This window comes from Symsagittifera roscoffensis, chromosome 5 (assembly GCF_963678635.1).
Source record: "Symsagittifera roscoffensis chromosome 5, txSymRosc1.1, whole genome shotgun sequence".
In the NCBI taxonomy this organism is placed as follows: Eukaryota; Metazoa; Xenacoelomorpha; order Acoela; family Convolutidae; genus Symsagittifera; species Symsagittifera roscoffensis.
In genome coordinates, this window is record NC_087066.1 from 45,275,158 (window position 1) to 45,292,213 (window position 17,056).

The 17,056-nt window shown below is 37.3% G+C and overlaps 1 protein-coding gene across 1 annotated transcript; it reads left to right on the plus strand.

Moving 5' to 3' along the window:
• Nucleotides 1-6,856: 6,856 nt before the first annotated feature.
• Nucleotides 6,857-11,251, plus strand: LOC134846749 (uncharacterized). Its single transcript, XM_063864139.1, has 2 exons — nucleotides 6,857-9,515; nucleotides 10,776-11,251. Exons 1-2 carry the CDS (start codon nucleotides 6,857-6,859, stop codon nucleotides 11,249-11,251), a joined length of 3,135 nt encoding a protein of 1,044 aa, XP_063720209.1.
• The last annotated feature ends 5,805 nt before the right edge of the window (nucleotides 11,252-17,056 follow it).

Consider the following 17,056-nt stretch of genomic DNA (forward strand, 5'->3'; position numbering starts at 1 on the left):
AGTTCGCAAGTTTTATTAAACATTCAAAAGATGAGATTACGCTTGTTTCGGCAAAATTTGTTCAAAAAATGTAAATGAAACAAGAATAATCGGTTGCTGGGCATTTAGCACAGAAAATTTCGAATCATTTTTTTTCGAAAATAATCTTGAAAAAACGAGAAAAATAGCTTTCTTAACTTTCTGATGTTTTTTTTGGGTTCCATGGTTTATATACTCCAGTTTCACAGTTTACACTTGCGATTAGCAAGCATTACCAAATCCAGGTTTTGACGTTTTTCCAGGTCAACAATTATCTAACAAAATTAATTGAATTGTTTTATAGCTTGTTTTACTACCCTTGACATAAGCAAGGGTACTGCAACGGGACACTGGCTTTGTCGGTGAAAGTGTATACACGTCGGTGAAAGTGTGTTTTTGTCGTTATTTCGAGTTTCTTTTGTGGCGTTCTCTTCATTTTCTATCTGCTAGCTTGCAATGATATGTTTGTGTAGTATCAAAAGTGGCGCGACACTCCGCTTTGCCTCGGTTTTATTAACATCCAGTTCAATTAAGGGATAATTTCAAATTACACTAATTTAGCAAAATGGCCGCTATGAGAAAGGCAATCCATGAACTCTTGACTCTGAAGGCGCGTGAAAACCCTAAGTATTGAGATCTTTTTCTCAACACCCTGAAAACATTTCCAAAATTTTCATTGAAGATCGAATTATTGTGGAGAGAGCTTCAATAAGATATATCGCTCAACACTATCTGACATTTTTTATCGGACCTGAAATTTTTCGAAAAATAATACCCAATTTCAAAGTTTCCTTTCACCTACGGTTATCGGAACAAAAACCCAAGAGGTTTCTGACAGTTAAGTTACTGAACTCACCGCTTTGAATTGAGAAAAGATAGCGACTAAATAAAAACTAATTTATATATTGGAAAGAGACTTGATTGAAATTCAAGTTAAGTTAGTGTAACAAACGGCGTATTTCGTGAAAGTACCAGGTCTGAATTAACTCAAAACTGTTGGTTTTATTTCGCAATAGACAAGAAATCCTGTTTTGCCAGAAGCTTCAATTTCACGTCTTTCCTACTGCTAGGCAAATCATGGACTAAAATGAAATCATTGGCTATATCTGGACAAATGTAATCCTTCACGACCGACACAAAGCTAGATAAATTAGACAGCCCTAAATTACTGTAATTTTTACGACCCACCTTCACCGCACAATTTTTAGTTATTGGTAGCGAGGATTGAAGTTGGTTGCAAGGATTGAAGTGGCAAGTTCATGGAAAGTATTTCTGCAATCGCTTAAGCAGGATTTATTGGTTCCGGAATGATTGATTTATCAGACGGCCCTTGAAATTTAATACTATCACAGTCGAATTATTGAAGTCTGTTCTCTAGTTGAACACTCGTGCTAAAACTTCCAAGTTTTTGTTTCATACGCAAACAAACACTTGTTTTAAAATACGAGGCTAGCAGAGGAAGTTCGATTGAACGCAAATTATTTAATCTTTGTTACTTTTTTACGACATCCGTTTTCGACTCACTGCCCTTAAGCTTTTTAAAGTAGACACTCAAGTCCTTTTTGGGTTTTTTAAATCAAAACTTTGCCTGCGGTGCAGAGATCAGATAAGTCGGCGTACTTCTCTGAAAAAAGACTGACAAAGATTTTGAAGTTTTTGTGGAAATCCGCACATCTCGAGAAAATCCTAGATCCATTTCTGTCCAGATGGACAGTGTATCCCAAGCCATTGACTCCCAAGTGCTAAAGTAACAAACGTTTAAGCTTGATTTCAGAGAGTTTTTGATATAACCGAATTTTGCATCTTTGATTTGAAGTGAAGTAGCCATGCTTCTGAAATATAATCATTTAATTTTTAGTGTAATTTTTAATGTAGACCGGGTATTTTTTTCCGCAAAACATTGTTACGACGTTTTGTTATCAATAATCGTACGGACCACAATTTTATTCCGATAACTTCACGAAGTGTCAACTAGCTTTGGCGTATCGAGTTTTTTTTTCGCAGGTTTTAGGTACCTTAAGGAAAAATCGCAGTCAGCGAAAATTAGTATCACATTAAAGCTCTATTGGTCGTGATTATAATTCAAAAATGGCGGAAATAACATACTAATAAGCTTTTAAAGTGTATCATTACGCTTGCGATTAGCAAGCGTTATCAAACTGCAATGTGATTTTTTTCTAGTTAACAACTAGTTAAACAAAATCACCGAATCATTTGTGCAGCTATAATTTGTGCAGCATTCAATTCTGCACTGCATCAAACATGCTCACTTTCTTGACAATTTGTATTGTCAACTACTGGCTCGAATCCGGTCAGCACTTTTTGTTAAACTTATATTTAGTTTCAAAAATAATCGGCCTATAAGCTGTCGGTTTATAATTTGTCGGCTTAGTTTTCACATTTTTTTTGTACATTTCTTGTGTTGTAAGATATTTGTTTTGTAATTGATAGTAATTTTTTTGTTTTTAATGCTTTGATGTAATTTGTTTTTTTTTAACTCTGACTTTATATATATATTTTTTCGATTATACGGTTTTGGCTTATGATATTGGCTTTGACAAATATTGCGTAGGTTATAGGGTACAATATGTTTTTATGCTTTATGTGTTTCAGCTCGGATGGGTCGTAAAAATTTAATTTTATGGCTCAGTATATCATTTTTTTGTTCGTTTTTTTTTCTCTCCTTTTTTGTTCGACGTAAATGGTTTCGTCTATTTATATATCTGCTTAGAGGCCAATTTTGGAGTAGCTTGAGAGTAAGAAGGTTTCATCTGAATCTACTGAGGGGGGCTCATAATCTTTTTGAGTTTGACAAAAAAAAAAACATTTTTTGGCGCAATGTATGTCTGCTCAAGAATTGTCGGATTTATTTCCTACTGCTTTGTAAGTTTTATTTTTATGCTTGTTTGACTTTCAATTTTCTTACTCTTTGGCATATTTTTCTGAAAAGAATTTTTGTTCAAGAGCAAATTAAGACAAATTATGAAGTTTTTTCGATTTTTTTTTTCAAAAAAATTCTACGGTCTTATCTCTTTGGTCGGTTAGGTTGTCATATAATATCGCATGTAATGCGAAGCTTTGCTTCGCTTCTGTTTGTAAGTTTTCTTAAGGTGCAGTTAACTCCATTCCAAGATTTCGGTTTTTGCTATTTTAAATAATTTGAAATAATTTCTTGAAGTTTTTTATTTTTTCATTTGTCAGTTCATCAAAAGCGCTCAGCAAATTAATCCCAAATTTTTTAAATCAGATACATGAGTTTTGACTAATATGTTATCCGAGACAAGTCTTTGATGGACCTTAGATATTTTTTTTTATAATGAGCCAGATCATTTTTCTGCGAAATCTTTGGGATTATTGTAGTAGATATCGATGAGAGTGATAACTTGGCTCAAAATTAGTCCTTTTATAGTCGTTATCAGAGTAATTATATCTAAAGTCAAGACATGTCTTTAAGTATAGAAATCTAATTCGTTCACATGCTCCCAAGTTTTGTATATATGGTTTTAATTGAATATGTTCGACATACATACCGTTGACTTCATGGATAAGATTAATCCTTATCATGAAAACTGTTTTAGTTGATACTTTTCGACAGTTGGTTTACTCGAACTGATAATAGAGAAACAGCAACAAATATAGAATCAGATTATGTTTGCAGCTGTTTAGATCAAGTTAGTTTGTATATTTGTTCTCCTTATGTTTTAACTTGGATGAATTCCCATGTCTTCACATTCTCTTTCTTTTTCTAACAAGATTTTTCGTTTCAGGATCTGTGTAGTGTTACACTTTTAACGCGTTGTCTTCTTTGGTATTGCTTTGATGTCGGTGGGCTTTTTATACAAAATTTATTAGGGCATCTATTTTAAAAGGATTGAATTTTTTGGACGTAATTTTTCTGTCTACGCTTTGGTTCAGCTTATATCAGTTTTATTTCTCCGGCTACTCCTTAAGATTTAAGATAATTTTTGTTATAGGCACAGATAATGTATTAGACCAGGTATATTTATATGCTTAATAGACAATAACCAACGTTGGATTGTCAGTATGACACTTTTTGAGGTTTTAAATTTTAATGCCCTAGAAAGTTTGATCTGATCCACTTCAGACGGAATAGTCAGTTGACCTGGTGTTGAAATTTTTCTCCAAGAAAGTTTTTTCATATGAAACTAGATGCAGGTGTCCTCAGGAAATAATTGTTACGGCAGTAATTTTCAAACCTCAGCATTGCTATTTTAGCTCAAGCAAACAGTTAAAAGGAATTCATGACATGAATTGTCTCACATGAATTAAAGAAAAATGCGGTAAAATCTTTTAATAATAGCATGATTTGTTCCGAACTAATGAGTAATAAATTTGACTTCAACAAAGTGACTTTCAAGATATGTTCATCAAATTGTCTTGAATATTTGGCGACCAAAACTGAAAAAGATATCGAAGTCTACAGCAAGTCAACAGGGACAACTTCAGCTACCCCCCTCAACTTCAAGGCAGAGTCCAGGACACAACCAGCGGTTCCACCTCACAACTAACATCTCCAACGTTCCATAGGCAGAACATAGGACAGAACCAACATCTCCAACGTTCCATAGGCAGAACCTAGGACAGAACCAACATCTCCAACGTTCCATAGGCAGAGTCCAGGACAGAACCAGCGGTTCCACCTCACTACCAACATCTCCAGAGGTTCATATGCAGAACACAGGTCCTGACCAAGGGTTCTACATCACAACTCAGGCTAGATCCATTTCGAAAACATTTTTTTTTCTTCAAAAACTTTTTGTGCTTAAACTTAAAAATTCATAATCTTGCTACAAAAGTTTCAAACCCATAGTCGATTTTGAAAGCTTTATTCAAGTTCGTGCTATAGCAAAACCCACATTGTGCTAAAATTTAAAACCTCCAATTTGAAATGTTAGTGCTGAATCGGTTAATTTAATTTTAATCCTCGGGGTACTAAGGTAGTACCTAAACACAAAAAAAAACAAGGTTCCCACCTATACAAAAAAAAAATACTCATAGCCAAAACCCGATAGCCAAAACTTTCTAGCCCAAAACTAGCTGCTGCGAATCTTCAAAAGCTTATTTTTCCGAAACGTTATCTTTAAACCCATATCTAAAAAAGGCTTTACTAGCCACATCTACAAAAGTTTTACAAAAATTTTGAAAGTCTCAAAAATTTTTAACTCATTTGAACTCTTAAAAAATGAAGAAAGTTTCACCGCTTAGTCCTTAACAATAATTAAAAAGCTCATATCTGCGTGAGCTGTAGCTCACTTTGTTTAATTAACCACCGGGCTAACCCTCTGGCTGGTTGACTTTAACAAAAAATTAAACGTAACTTATAGAAAAAACCTTGAGAAAGCTCAGAATAAAAGCTTCATTACCGGAACTACTTTGCGATCGCTGCCATCCGAGCTCGTAAACTTTTAATACATATTTTCTACTCTTTGTACTACTTTCTTGAATGGCTCCAACAAAGCCGACCTTACAACAGCTACTCAATCAATGGAGACGCCGCTACAGTACTTTCGAGGAGCTTGAGGAAGAAGTAACGAGGCAAATAGCCAACTCAAGCGAAATCGAGTACGTTAAACTCAGTTTTGAGGAGATAACCACTTGTTTTGATCTGCTTGATACGCTCGCAGACGACTTAGCCGCGTTTTCTACTCAGGAAGCACAAGACTGCCTCAACACTGCTTCAACGCTACGAAAACGAAAGTGCGACCTACTAATCAATGTTAGAAAATACGAAAAGGTCTTAACAAACGATGGTTCAGTTTCCACAAGGTCTAACAGCCCACTTAGAGTGCAAGGCACATCTGCAACAGCCAGTGTACCAGTAAGAAGCTCAAATACTACTGAAAACTTGGCCAACAACTTCATCAGTACTACGGCTGCCGACTTCTCAACTTACACATCCACCTACGGCTGGAGTACATTCGACTTAGACGCTCCCCAACGCTACAGTTTCGCACCTCTACCGGGAACCAACAGAGCTATGGATCAGACAGTCAACGGTGTCATCACTACTTCTACAACTGATTTCAGATCAGTCTCACCGTCTGCAAACCCGTGTACTTTCAACTTTCGAGCTCCACTACGATACAACTTCTCGCCTCCACCAGTTTCCAATGAAAATCACATTTGGAACGACAACTCAAGACTTGAAGCCCAGATGTCAACTGGCAATAATCGATATGGTCTGCTAACAACTTCAATTGCAAATAGTCCTGCTACTACATCTGAACAGTTCGTTACCAACCACTTCAACGACCATCATAGGACTATCCTACAATCACACGAACAACAACGCAACAGCCTTTTCGATAATTAACAAAGACAAATCACCAACCACACTACCAGTCATCCGACCACTGCCATCAACTACAGTTTGAAAGGATTCAAATTGCCAGATATAAAACTACAAAAGTTTGACGGCAACCCACTGGAGTGGAACAACTGGTTCGAACTCTTCCAGACTGCGATTGGCAACAACCCACGCCTAAGCCCGGTTGAAAAAATAACTTACTTGCAGTCATTATGCACTGATAATGCTAAATCTTTAATAGAGAGCTACGGAACCAATTCTTCTCAGTATGAACAGGCAATACTTGAATTAGTGCGTAGATACGGTAACCCAAAATATGTGGTGTCAGCGTTCATCAGGGAACTTGAAAAGTTTGACAAATTGATACTAAGCGAACCACAGGGCTTCATAAGATACGCTGCTTTCCTACGGAAACTAATCCACAACTTCGAACTCAACGGCTACACCGCTGATCTAAATTCTAGTAACCTGACTCGACTTGCTCGATCAAAACTCCCAGTAACTCTACTAATGAAGTGGGAAGAACACTGCGTGCTGCACGATCTCGATTATGCTACACTCAAAGACTTGACGCAGTACCTCAATAACTACTCGCGAGCATGCGAGAACCTGGACATAGGCCCGTCGACTCCAAACCAAGCGGGACGAAATCGCCAACCTATGAAGCAACAACAACCCGACAGCCGACCCAACCAATTTACTTCTATGTCCAGGCAAAACTACGACAAATCTTCAATCATATCAGCAAGACCAACAACTTTAACATGTCCAATAGATAACCAAGTTCACTACGTTGGAAAATGTCCGGACTTTTTGAAACTTCCCGTAGATCAACGGGCAGAGCTGGTGAAGCAACATAAGCTGTGCTTCAACTGCTTAGGCCAACACAGATTTAGTGAATGCACATCGTCTAAGCGATGTTTCATCAACAACTGCGGAGGGAAACACCATTCAACTCTACACATCGACAAAAAACCGTTTCAAACGCACAACCAAAAATCAAATAACATGCAGCTTGGCACTACAGTAACCAAGCCCTCGGAACAAGCTCAGGATCCAATCCAAAATATGAACAACATCAGAAATCAGTTACAATTTATGCCGGTAACACTGTTTAACAATGGCATCAAACTAGATTGCTACGCCATACTCGACAACTGCAGCAGCTGCTCATATATCCTCAGCAAAACAGCTGAAACACTTCAGTGCAAACCAAGCCAACAACTGCAGCTTAGCGTACGAGGTGCTTTCAGTAAGGACAAAGTGTCTTCCTCGCTGGTCTGGCTTAGTATCGGACCACATAACCCTACAACACCTACTTTCACCCTACAATCAGTCTATTCAGTTGAAGCTCTGAGTTTTCACGCTATCGACGCAAACAACCTTAACAAAACGTGCTCACTCTACAATCACCTTCGACATGTCAACTTTCCTGAACTAGGCGACAACACAGCTCAAATTTTGCTTGGCGTAGATGCTTTCTGGAATATTGCGGAGCGCGATATCAGAAAAGGTCCTACAGGCACCCCCTACGCTGTAAAAAACCTACTAGGATGGACGATCACTGGCCCACTCAACCAGAAATCTAATAGTTCCCGATCAAATTCACACTCAACTAACTTCATTGACTTAAATGATCAAGAAGACGCTAATCTCACTGAATTAGTGGAAAATTTCTGGAAAGTAGAAGGATCAGGCATCCAGGAAGATAACAAAGCTACATACTCTGATAAAAGCAAACGACAACTAAGATTTATGGAAAAAAGTATTGAGCACGATGGAGATCGCTACAAAATAAATCTACTCTGGAAAAACGAAATAAAATTGCCAAACAATTATCCGGTAGCTAAAGCTCAACTGCTATCGCTACAAAAACGGCTCAGAAAAGACCCTGAAACCATGCAACTCTATGAGAAATCGCTTAGTACCGACCTGGAAAATAACTACGTCAAGCCCGTTACTTTCCAACACCCACAACCTGAATTACTTTGGTACCTCCCACATCACCCTGTAACTAATCCAAACAAGACCGGAAAGGTACGCAGAGTGGCCAACGCTGCCTCAACCTACAAGGGCGTCTCGCTGAACTCTTGCCTCGAAACTGGACCTGACCTCCTGAACAACATGTTTGGACTTCTACTACGATTCCGGGAAAAATCTGTGGCTGTATCGGCGGATATTGAAGGTATGTTTATGCAGATAGGTATTAAAGATGATCAAAATGCGCTTCGCTTCCTTTGGCCTACTAAAAATGGTATCAAACAATACCAATACACGCGACTTATCTTTGGTGCAAAATGCTCACCATCCATTGCCATCTTTGCGCTTCATCAAACAGCTGCCGATTACTGCGTAACCAAACCCATTATTGCTCAACTGCTTCACAAAAGTTTTTACATGGACGACTTTGTTCACTCGTTCAACACGACACACGAGGCTAGAGACTCTACTACGCAACTAAAATCCTCCCTAAGACAGGGGGGATTCAACCTAAATAAGTTCGTATCTAACACTAATGACGCGATCTACTCCATTGATGGAGGCGAAGTTTCTACTAATGCTACAGTGCATCGTGTTCTGGGTGTCAAATGGGACACAACTGACGATACGTTAATCGTGCAACCAACAACCAAGCTAAATAATACTACATCATCTACACTCCGAACAGTTCTTTCTACAGTAGCAAGGGTTTTCGACCCCTTAGGCATCCTAGCGCCGTTTGTCATAAAACTCAAAATTCTTCTGCAAAACTTGTGGAAGTCTGGTATCTCTTGGGACGAAATCGTGCCCAGTGACTTTGTTCCGATAATTGACAAATGGGTTGACCAATGCAAACAAGTACCCCCTGTTAGACTGCCGCGCTTACTTGGTCCACAGCTGTCACCTATTGATATACAGCTTCATGTTTTCTGCGACGCGTCGCAAGACGCAATGGCTACGTGCATCTACTTCCGAACTGCTTGTAGCTCTGGCATACACGCTACTTTCTTGATTGGCAGAACAAAGGTAGCACCACTGAACCAAGAGAGCATTCCTAAACTGGAATTACAAGCCGCCCTTCTGGGTGCTCGGCTATGCAAGTTCGCTACTGATGAAATGCGGTTAAAGCCCCACTCCACTCACTTTTGGACGGATAGCACTACTGTTTTGTCCTGGATCGCTTCACCTGGTAAACTGAAAACTTACTGCGCAAACAGAGTTGGTGAAATACTTACTTTATGCAAAGTTGAACAATGGAAACACATCCCTGGTAGACTCAACCCAGCAGACAGTGCTACACGGGGAATTGAACTTAAAGACGTAGCAAAGCTCTGGTTGGATGCACCACAATTTCTACTCAACAATGAGCCTATTTGAGGGACCAACGAAATAATGGAACAAAGTAATGCTACAACGGTTAGCCCCTCAACTACACCCTTAATCGATTCTTCCAGGTTTTCAGATTGGTTTCGATTAGTTCGGGTCACAGCTCGGGTTATAGTTTTTGTCGATACACTTAAGGGAAACGGTAAACGTGCTACCACTATGAAAGACCTAGAAAAAGCTAAGCTTCTCCTTTATCAACAGTCCCAGCAAGAAACCTTTGGTGACACCTACAATCAACTACGAACCAAGCAACAAGTTGAAAACAAAGACAAACTGCAACAGCTGTCACCTTTTCTCGACAACGGTGTTATTCGCGCGCGAGGACGACTACAAAACTCACCTTTACCGGACGCAACAAAGTATCCAATAATTCTTAACGCAAAGGACCCAATTGTGCGCATGATGATCGAGAGCGCTCATCGCCGCTGCATGCACCACGGCACTGAGTACATTCGCAACTACCTGCAACAAAGTTTTGTCATCATTGGGCTCCGAAAAACACTCAGACAGATAAGACATAACTGCTTTCTCTGCAGAAGATTCCAAGGCAAAAGGCTACATCCATTCATGGCCGACTTGCCGCCAACTCGTTTCGACGATCCGTCTGACGACCCATTTCCGTTCAAAAACACAGGAATTGACTATATCGGGCCATTCTACATAGCAACAAAGGATACAACTGAAAAAAGCTATATTTGCCTCTTCACATGCCTCTCTACTCGCGCGGTTCACCTGGAATCGACAGACAACCTTACTACGAACAACTGTATAACGGCAATTAGACGTTTCATTGCTAGGAGAGGCACACCTAAGCTTTTAATCTCTGACAACGCTACTTACTTCGTCGGCGCGCGTAAACAACTACGCTCAGAACCAATCAACTTCAACGAAACCACCCTAACTGAAACGCTACAAATCCACAATGTTGAATGGCGCTTAAATCCTCCGGCTGCCCCCCATTTTGGCGGCGTGTGGGAGCGACTCGTCTCATTGATAAAACGAGCATTCTTACTAAATCTCGGTTCTGATCGACTATCAAGAGATCTATTTGCTACTATCGTAGCCGAGACCGAGGCAATCCTCAACTCACGTCCGCTAACTCATGTCAGTAGCGACCTTGACGACGACCTTCCACTGACACCCAACCACTTCTTAATGGGTCGTCCATTCGTCTACGCTCCAGCAGCAGCCTTCTACGAAGCATCTACCAATAAACTGTCCAACAAGTCCTGGAAGCGAGCAAAAGATAGACTTGACAGCTTCTGGAGGCGTCTACTTAAAGAGTACGCTCCGACTCTCATCAGAAGGACTAAATGGACGCAACCCGAGGAACCACTCGAAAAAGATGACCTCGTGTGGATACTTGAGGACTTTACACCACGAGGCATCTGGCCACTGGGTCGAGTGTTAGAAGTTTTTACCGGCTCGGATGGCATCGCGCGCTCGTGTAAACTGAAAACAGCCCTAGGTACTTTAACGAGACCAGCGGTGAAACTTGCCCTCGTAACCCCAAAAAAAGAAGATTTAAGACCACTTTAATTGTTTTACAACAACAACAACAACAAAAAACTTGGCTCAACTCCTTCCCCTTCGGTTCCAAATAAGATCTCCCTCCCCCGAGGATATTCATGACATGAATTGTCTCACATGAATTAAAGAAAAATGCGGTAAAATCTTTTATTAATAGCATGATTTGTTCCGAACTAATGAGTAATAAATTTGACTTCAACAAAGTGACTTTCAAGATATGTTCATCAAATTGTCTTGAATAAAAGGAGTGCAGCCAGTATTTAGACAGCCGCGTATTCATACTCGTCAGTATTTAGACAAATACTGTATGAACCAATCAGAATCGAGAAAAGACATAAATAATCCAAAATAAATAATAATTATTTATTAATTTCTTCTTTGTCTCGATTCTGATTGGTTGAAACAGTATTTGTCTAAATACTGACCAGTCTGAATACGCGGTTGTCTAAATTCTGACATGTAACCCAGTTAAAACTACTGAGTGGAATGAAAAGTTAGTTTGGACCAGTTCATTTTTTGACTGCCTATCTTAGAAGAAATTCCGCGCAATATGTGAAGCCGAGATGTGAAAATGATTTTGCAAAGCTGACACCTTTTCAAGAGCGCAGAGCTGACTAGTAGATTCACTCAATTGCTGATTGTTTGCCTACAATGAACTGTTTTCAAATTTGAAAATGTCGAAGAAGCAAATTGTTGTAGGGTATTCATTAGTATCATAATGAGAAATCAGTCTTATTTGTATCAAAGCAAAAAAAAACAGTCGCGTTAGTACCAAAAACAGTTCAATTTGTCAAAAGTGCTAAGCCGTCTACCTCGGTGTAAGGTAGTAATAACCGGCTCTAATTTGCATATTTAGTCATACCTTCTGTTGTCAAGTTCACAAACTGTTGGCTCGAATGAGGCGATCACCATTTTGCTGTTGATCTTTGATACATTGCTGATTTAAATTATCCGGACTAAGAAAAGGTGTGAAAACACAGAACTCTGTTAACATTAACACCTAATTTACACTTTTAAAAAAAATTTACATAGAATTTTATAACTAATTAACAAACACAGATAGAAGTTAAACAAAAATCAACAAATTTAGTACTTGGTGTGATAACCATTGTTTTTTAGAACTGTATTTACTCTACTAGGAATGCTGCGATATAACCGATGAAAGTAGTCGTCCGGAATTGCCAAAAAAGTTTCAAAAACTTGACGAATAAGCTCTTTTACTGTTGTAGAGTGTTTTTCACGAATCTTCTGTTTCATGAAATTCCATAAATTTTCAATAATATTCAAATCTGGAGATTGTGGGGGCCAATTTTCCAAAACTTGAAAACCAATTTCCTGGAAAAAATTTATCGAAAATTTGGAATTATGGCAACTGGGATTGTCTTGCTGGAAAATTTCGTCCAGATAAATTGTTTCCATCAAGTGGGTTTCGAGTAGTTTGCAATATTTGGCAGAATTAAGAATCAATGTTTCCGTCGATGACTACTATATCTCTTTCCCCAGAACATTTTATGTAGCCCCAAAACATCACCCTTTTTCTTCGAAATTTTGCAGTTGAAGTGGTATAATTGGGATGATAACGCATATTTGGGGGTCGTCTCGCATGAATCTTGGCACTGGAGTATAATTCAACGATGGTTTTGTTTGAAAAAACCACATTTTGTCAAAAATTTCATGGTTTTTCTCGAAAATTTTTGCACCATTTTTTGCGTTGTTTTTTGTTGATGTCCGAAATTTTGGGTTTTCGGCGCTGACTCGTGCTCTGTCCTTTCTTGACCAAAATTGATCGAATTTGCTGGCTGATAAATATAACGCTGGTTCAATTTCTTTTCGAAGCTCCTGAGACGTCGCAAAATGAAGTTTTTTAGCAATCAAATATATATAATTTTCGTCTCTTTTTTAGTTTTTTTTTCGGCCGACCGACCTTTTTTGCGTGACAATAATGTCCATTTTCCAACTTCCGGCATTTCTCTAAAAAATCCCACATGGTAGAATTGGGAACTTTAGTTTTTTTCGATATTCTATGTAAATTGAAATTTTTAAGTGAAAATTCCAAAACTTGGATTTTTCCGAAGCGAAAATAAGCCCATAAAAAATAGCAACGCTTTTGTTTAGGTTTTCCAATATTTTATTTTTTGGTGAAAGTAGCAGGAATCTGTAAAAAACCGTTAAGTCTGAATAATGAGAGTTTGTTTTAAAAATAACGCCTTGTTCAGTTTTATTTTCACACCATTAGTCCGGTTAATTTAAATCAGCACTATTTGAACAAAAGTAAATTGGCTCAATTTTTCATTGGCTCAAAATTCAACCAATTAGAACTCAAATTGAATAATTTTTGGTAACAATAGGACCTATTTTGATTCTGATACAATTGAACTTCACCTTATTGCTCAGCAGTATTTCACCTTTCTCAGTAATAACGAGCATGATAGTATTCGCGGCAAAACCAAGAGACAAAACATAATATTCGGTATCGACAGTTTACTAAATGATTATGCTTGAGAATTAGAGAATGTGCACGTTTAGACAGACAATATGACAATGCGAGTAAAAAAGCTCAAAAAATTAAACATTTGTGTTAAAAACTACCATTAAGAAATATTTATCGATAGCCACGTAGTCGACAAAACTTGGATAGAGAAGCTAGAAAAATTACCTACTCCTGAAACAAAATAAAATTCTATTTGTGCCCTTGAAATGACCTAATCTTAAGTGTTTAAGTCGTTATCACATTTTTTGAAACATTTACGCCGAATAATCCTTTTGGCCAAAAAACGTAAAAAAGGAAAGAAAAAAGAAGTTATACAAAATCAGGGAAACTATACAAAACCAGAAATTATACAAAACCACTAAGTCTTTAAATTCTAGCAAAATTTGCTTCAACTGGAAAAAAAACTGAATGATTTGGAAAGTAAGCTGAAAAACAACAGTCGGATCAAATTTCTCCCAAATACAACAACCATTTATAAAAAATCAGCTCACGGCTAGTATTAAACTGGCTACTTCCACTCAAACCAGGTCAAAATGGTACCTCAAACTTTATCTACTATCAGAGTAAACAATAAAATGGTTTTATGATTTTGTTAAATGAATTAAATCAAAAAACATTTTTTCCCGATTTGTCAATGCTTGCTATTCGCAAACGTAATAATACAGCAAGCGACAGTTTTCTTTCTTTATTCTTTCGGTTTTTAAGTTTGTTTATTTAAAAGCCGAAGGAATAAACAATGAAAACTGTCTCTTGCTGCAATTATTACTCTTACGAATAGCAAGTATTAGCAAATCGGAAATAAAAATTTTTCATTTAATTCGTTTAACAAAATCATTAAACCATTTTCTTGTTTACTTTGATAGTAGATAAAATTTGAGGCATCATTTTGACGCTGAGTCCAATTATTTCAAGTCGGCAAAAAGTAATAATGATGAGTAAAAAAATAAAGCAAATAAAAAAAATTTCATTTCGGATAAGCAAGATTAGGCTTAGTGAAAACTCTCATTTTGCGTTTCGTTTTGTACAAATCAACTCTTTCTGATGGGCTGACAAACAGGAAACTATTTCCAGCTGCCAAATGATTTGTATCCTTCCTAAAAAGATGGAGGGATTGTTCACTTGGTACCTGAGACATTTTCAAATAAAAAATCCCAAACAGTAGTGAGCAAGAATGGATTAATTCTCAACAATTAAAAAAATCTGCATAAATAAGAGAAAAAACGAAATCGAATTGATTTAAATGATTTCAAAGTAACAAACCTTTGGTTTCTAAATAAAAACAAGGTGAACACAGAGGTGAAGCAGAGCTTCGCACCACTTGCGATACAACACAAACATCAAAAAGCTTGAGTCGAAAAAAATTTGAATGAAAACTATGCTGATGTCCTATGAAAAAACTAAAGAGCCGTCAATTCAACAGGATCAATCATCGCAACCGGTCCCAATGAACTTTTCATCTCTTATTTGATTTTGTAATTTAAAAAAATACACAATCAAATTGAAAAAAAACCTATGATTAAACCTATTGGATTAAACTTTTGAAGTCCGATTTGGCATGATAGTTAGCGAAAAAGTTCAAAAAACGAAGAGCAAATCAAAAATTTGACATTTCCGAGAATCATAGCTTTTTGTGTAAAAAAATATGCGTAGCCGCTTATGCAGAAGGGAATCACGCAACCTGTATTTTCGATTGAACCCGAAATCTCAGATTTGTGATAGTAGGTTTTTGAGAAAAAGTTTGAAAAAGAAACTTACCAACTAACACGCCTCAATTTATAGAGCGGGCGCATTTCAACTAGCATGCGTAAAAGTTCACGAAAAACATCCTACCCTGGGTAGGTTCAAATTCTTATTTTGTTGCGGTCTCCTTACCTAACTCTACGCCACAGATCCATGATACCTTAAAGCTAAAGTGCTTTTTGTAAAATAATAGTCTGTGTTTATATCCTTAGCATTGGCTGTACTTATTAGCTGGTTATTGATCAAAACGAACACTTTAAAAATGAAACTAATATATTTGCGACTTAGGTCGGAAAAAAACAAAGTTCAGACTATCACACAAGCTTTCTATTCATTGAAAACTTCTATTCATTGAAACCAAAAACTCATATTTGAGAGCGGTAATTTTCAAAAAAACCAAAAAAAATCAAAATTTGGGTCAAAAAATCCCTCAAGACCGTCGCAGAGGGGTCAAGTAAAAAAGACTCTAGGGGAATATTCAGATTCAAATTCAGGACCTTTACTGTCCCAGGCATATTCGTTTTCTCCAGACTAAGTTGACCGGGAAAGCTAAGAAAATTGAATACACAATAAAACAAGGTAGAGATGAGCCTAAGACGCACAGATGAGTACTGAGAACAAAGTTGTTTAAAGGAAAAAGTCACGTACCCGATTACAACACCCTTGCTTATAGCAAGGGTAATCAACAAATTGAGTTTGAGCCGAAATAGAAAAAGTATAAACAAATTTTTTCATATCTTGAAAATTGGATCATAGAACTCGAATCTAAGATTCGAAAATTTATTTTTTTTCGAAATCTATAAAATATCCGTTTTCGGCCGTATAGCAGAAAAATCAATAACTGCATCTGTTTTGTCTCATAGAAAGTATAATACACTCAGTCAGGGACCCTGAAAATCTGATTAAATATATATTTAACACAGAGGCGAAGCGGAGTTTCGCATTCCTTGCGACTTAATTTACAGATTTTTTACAAGAAATTGAATAAAAAAGAAGAAAAACTTTTGTAAATTCAGCTAAAAAAGCTGATACAGTCGAAAAAACTATATCTATGAAACTTTCATACCCTTGCATCGGATGAAAAAAAAGCCTTAACTTGCATTGTAAAAAAACGACCGAGCGGCAACTAAGGCGACAAAGATTGGGTCGACACTCGTTAAGCCGAAAGCAAAACACTAATCAGCAAAAAAAATCAACGCGCATCCCTCCTGAAATAAGTAAAATCATTTAAAAGTTTCAACCTTGAAACTACCCCATGTAAATTGACTGCGCCGATATAGCAAAAGTCATTCCCATTCAAGAAAATTAGATATTCAAAATCAAAGTTCGTAAATTAACAAGCTTCAGAACAACTTTCAATTATCGTAAAAACTGTCCGAATCAAAAATAAAATAAACCACGCTTTGGAAAGAAACTGCTTTAAAAGCGTACCAGATAACATAAATTGCATTTGGAAAAAATCCGAAAATTGCTGACAAAAATCAGGACTACAACAACAAACCCAAAAAAATCAATTTTTTCAGTATATATAATTGTTAACATTAATCACTACCTAAAACAGACCAAGAAGTACTTCCATTTTA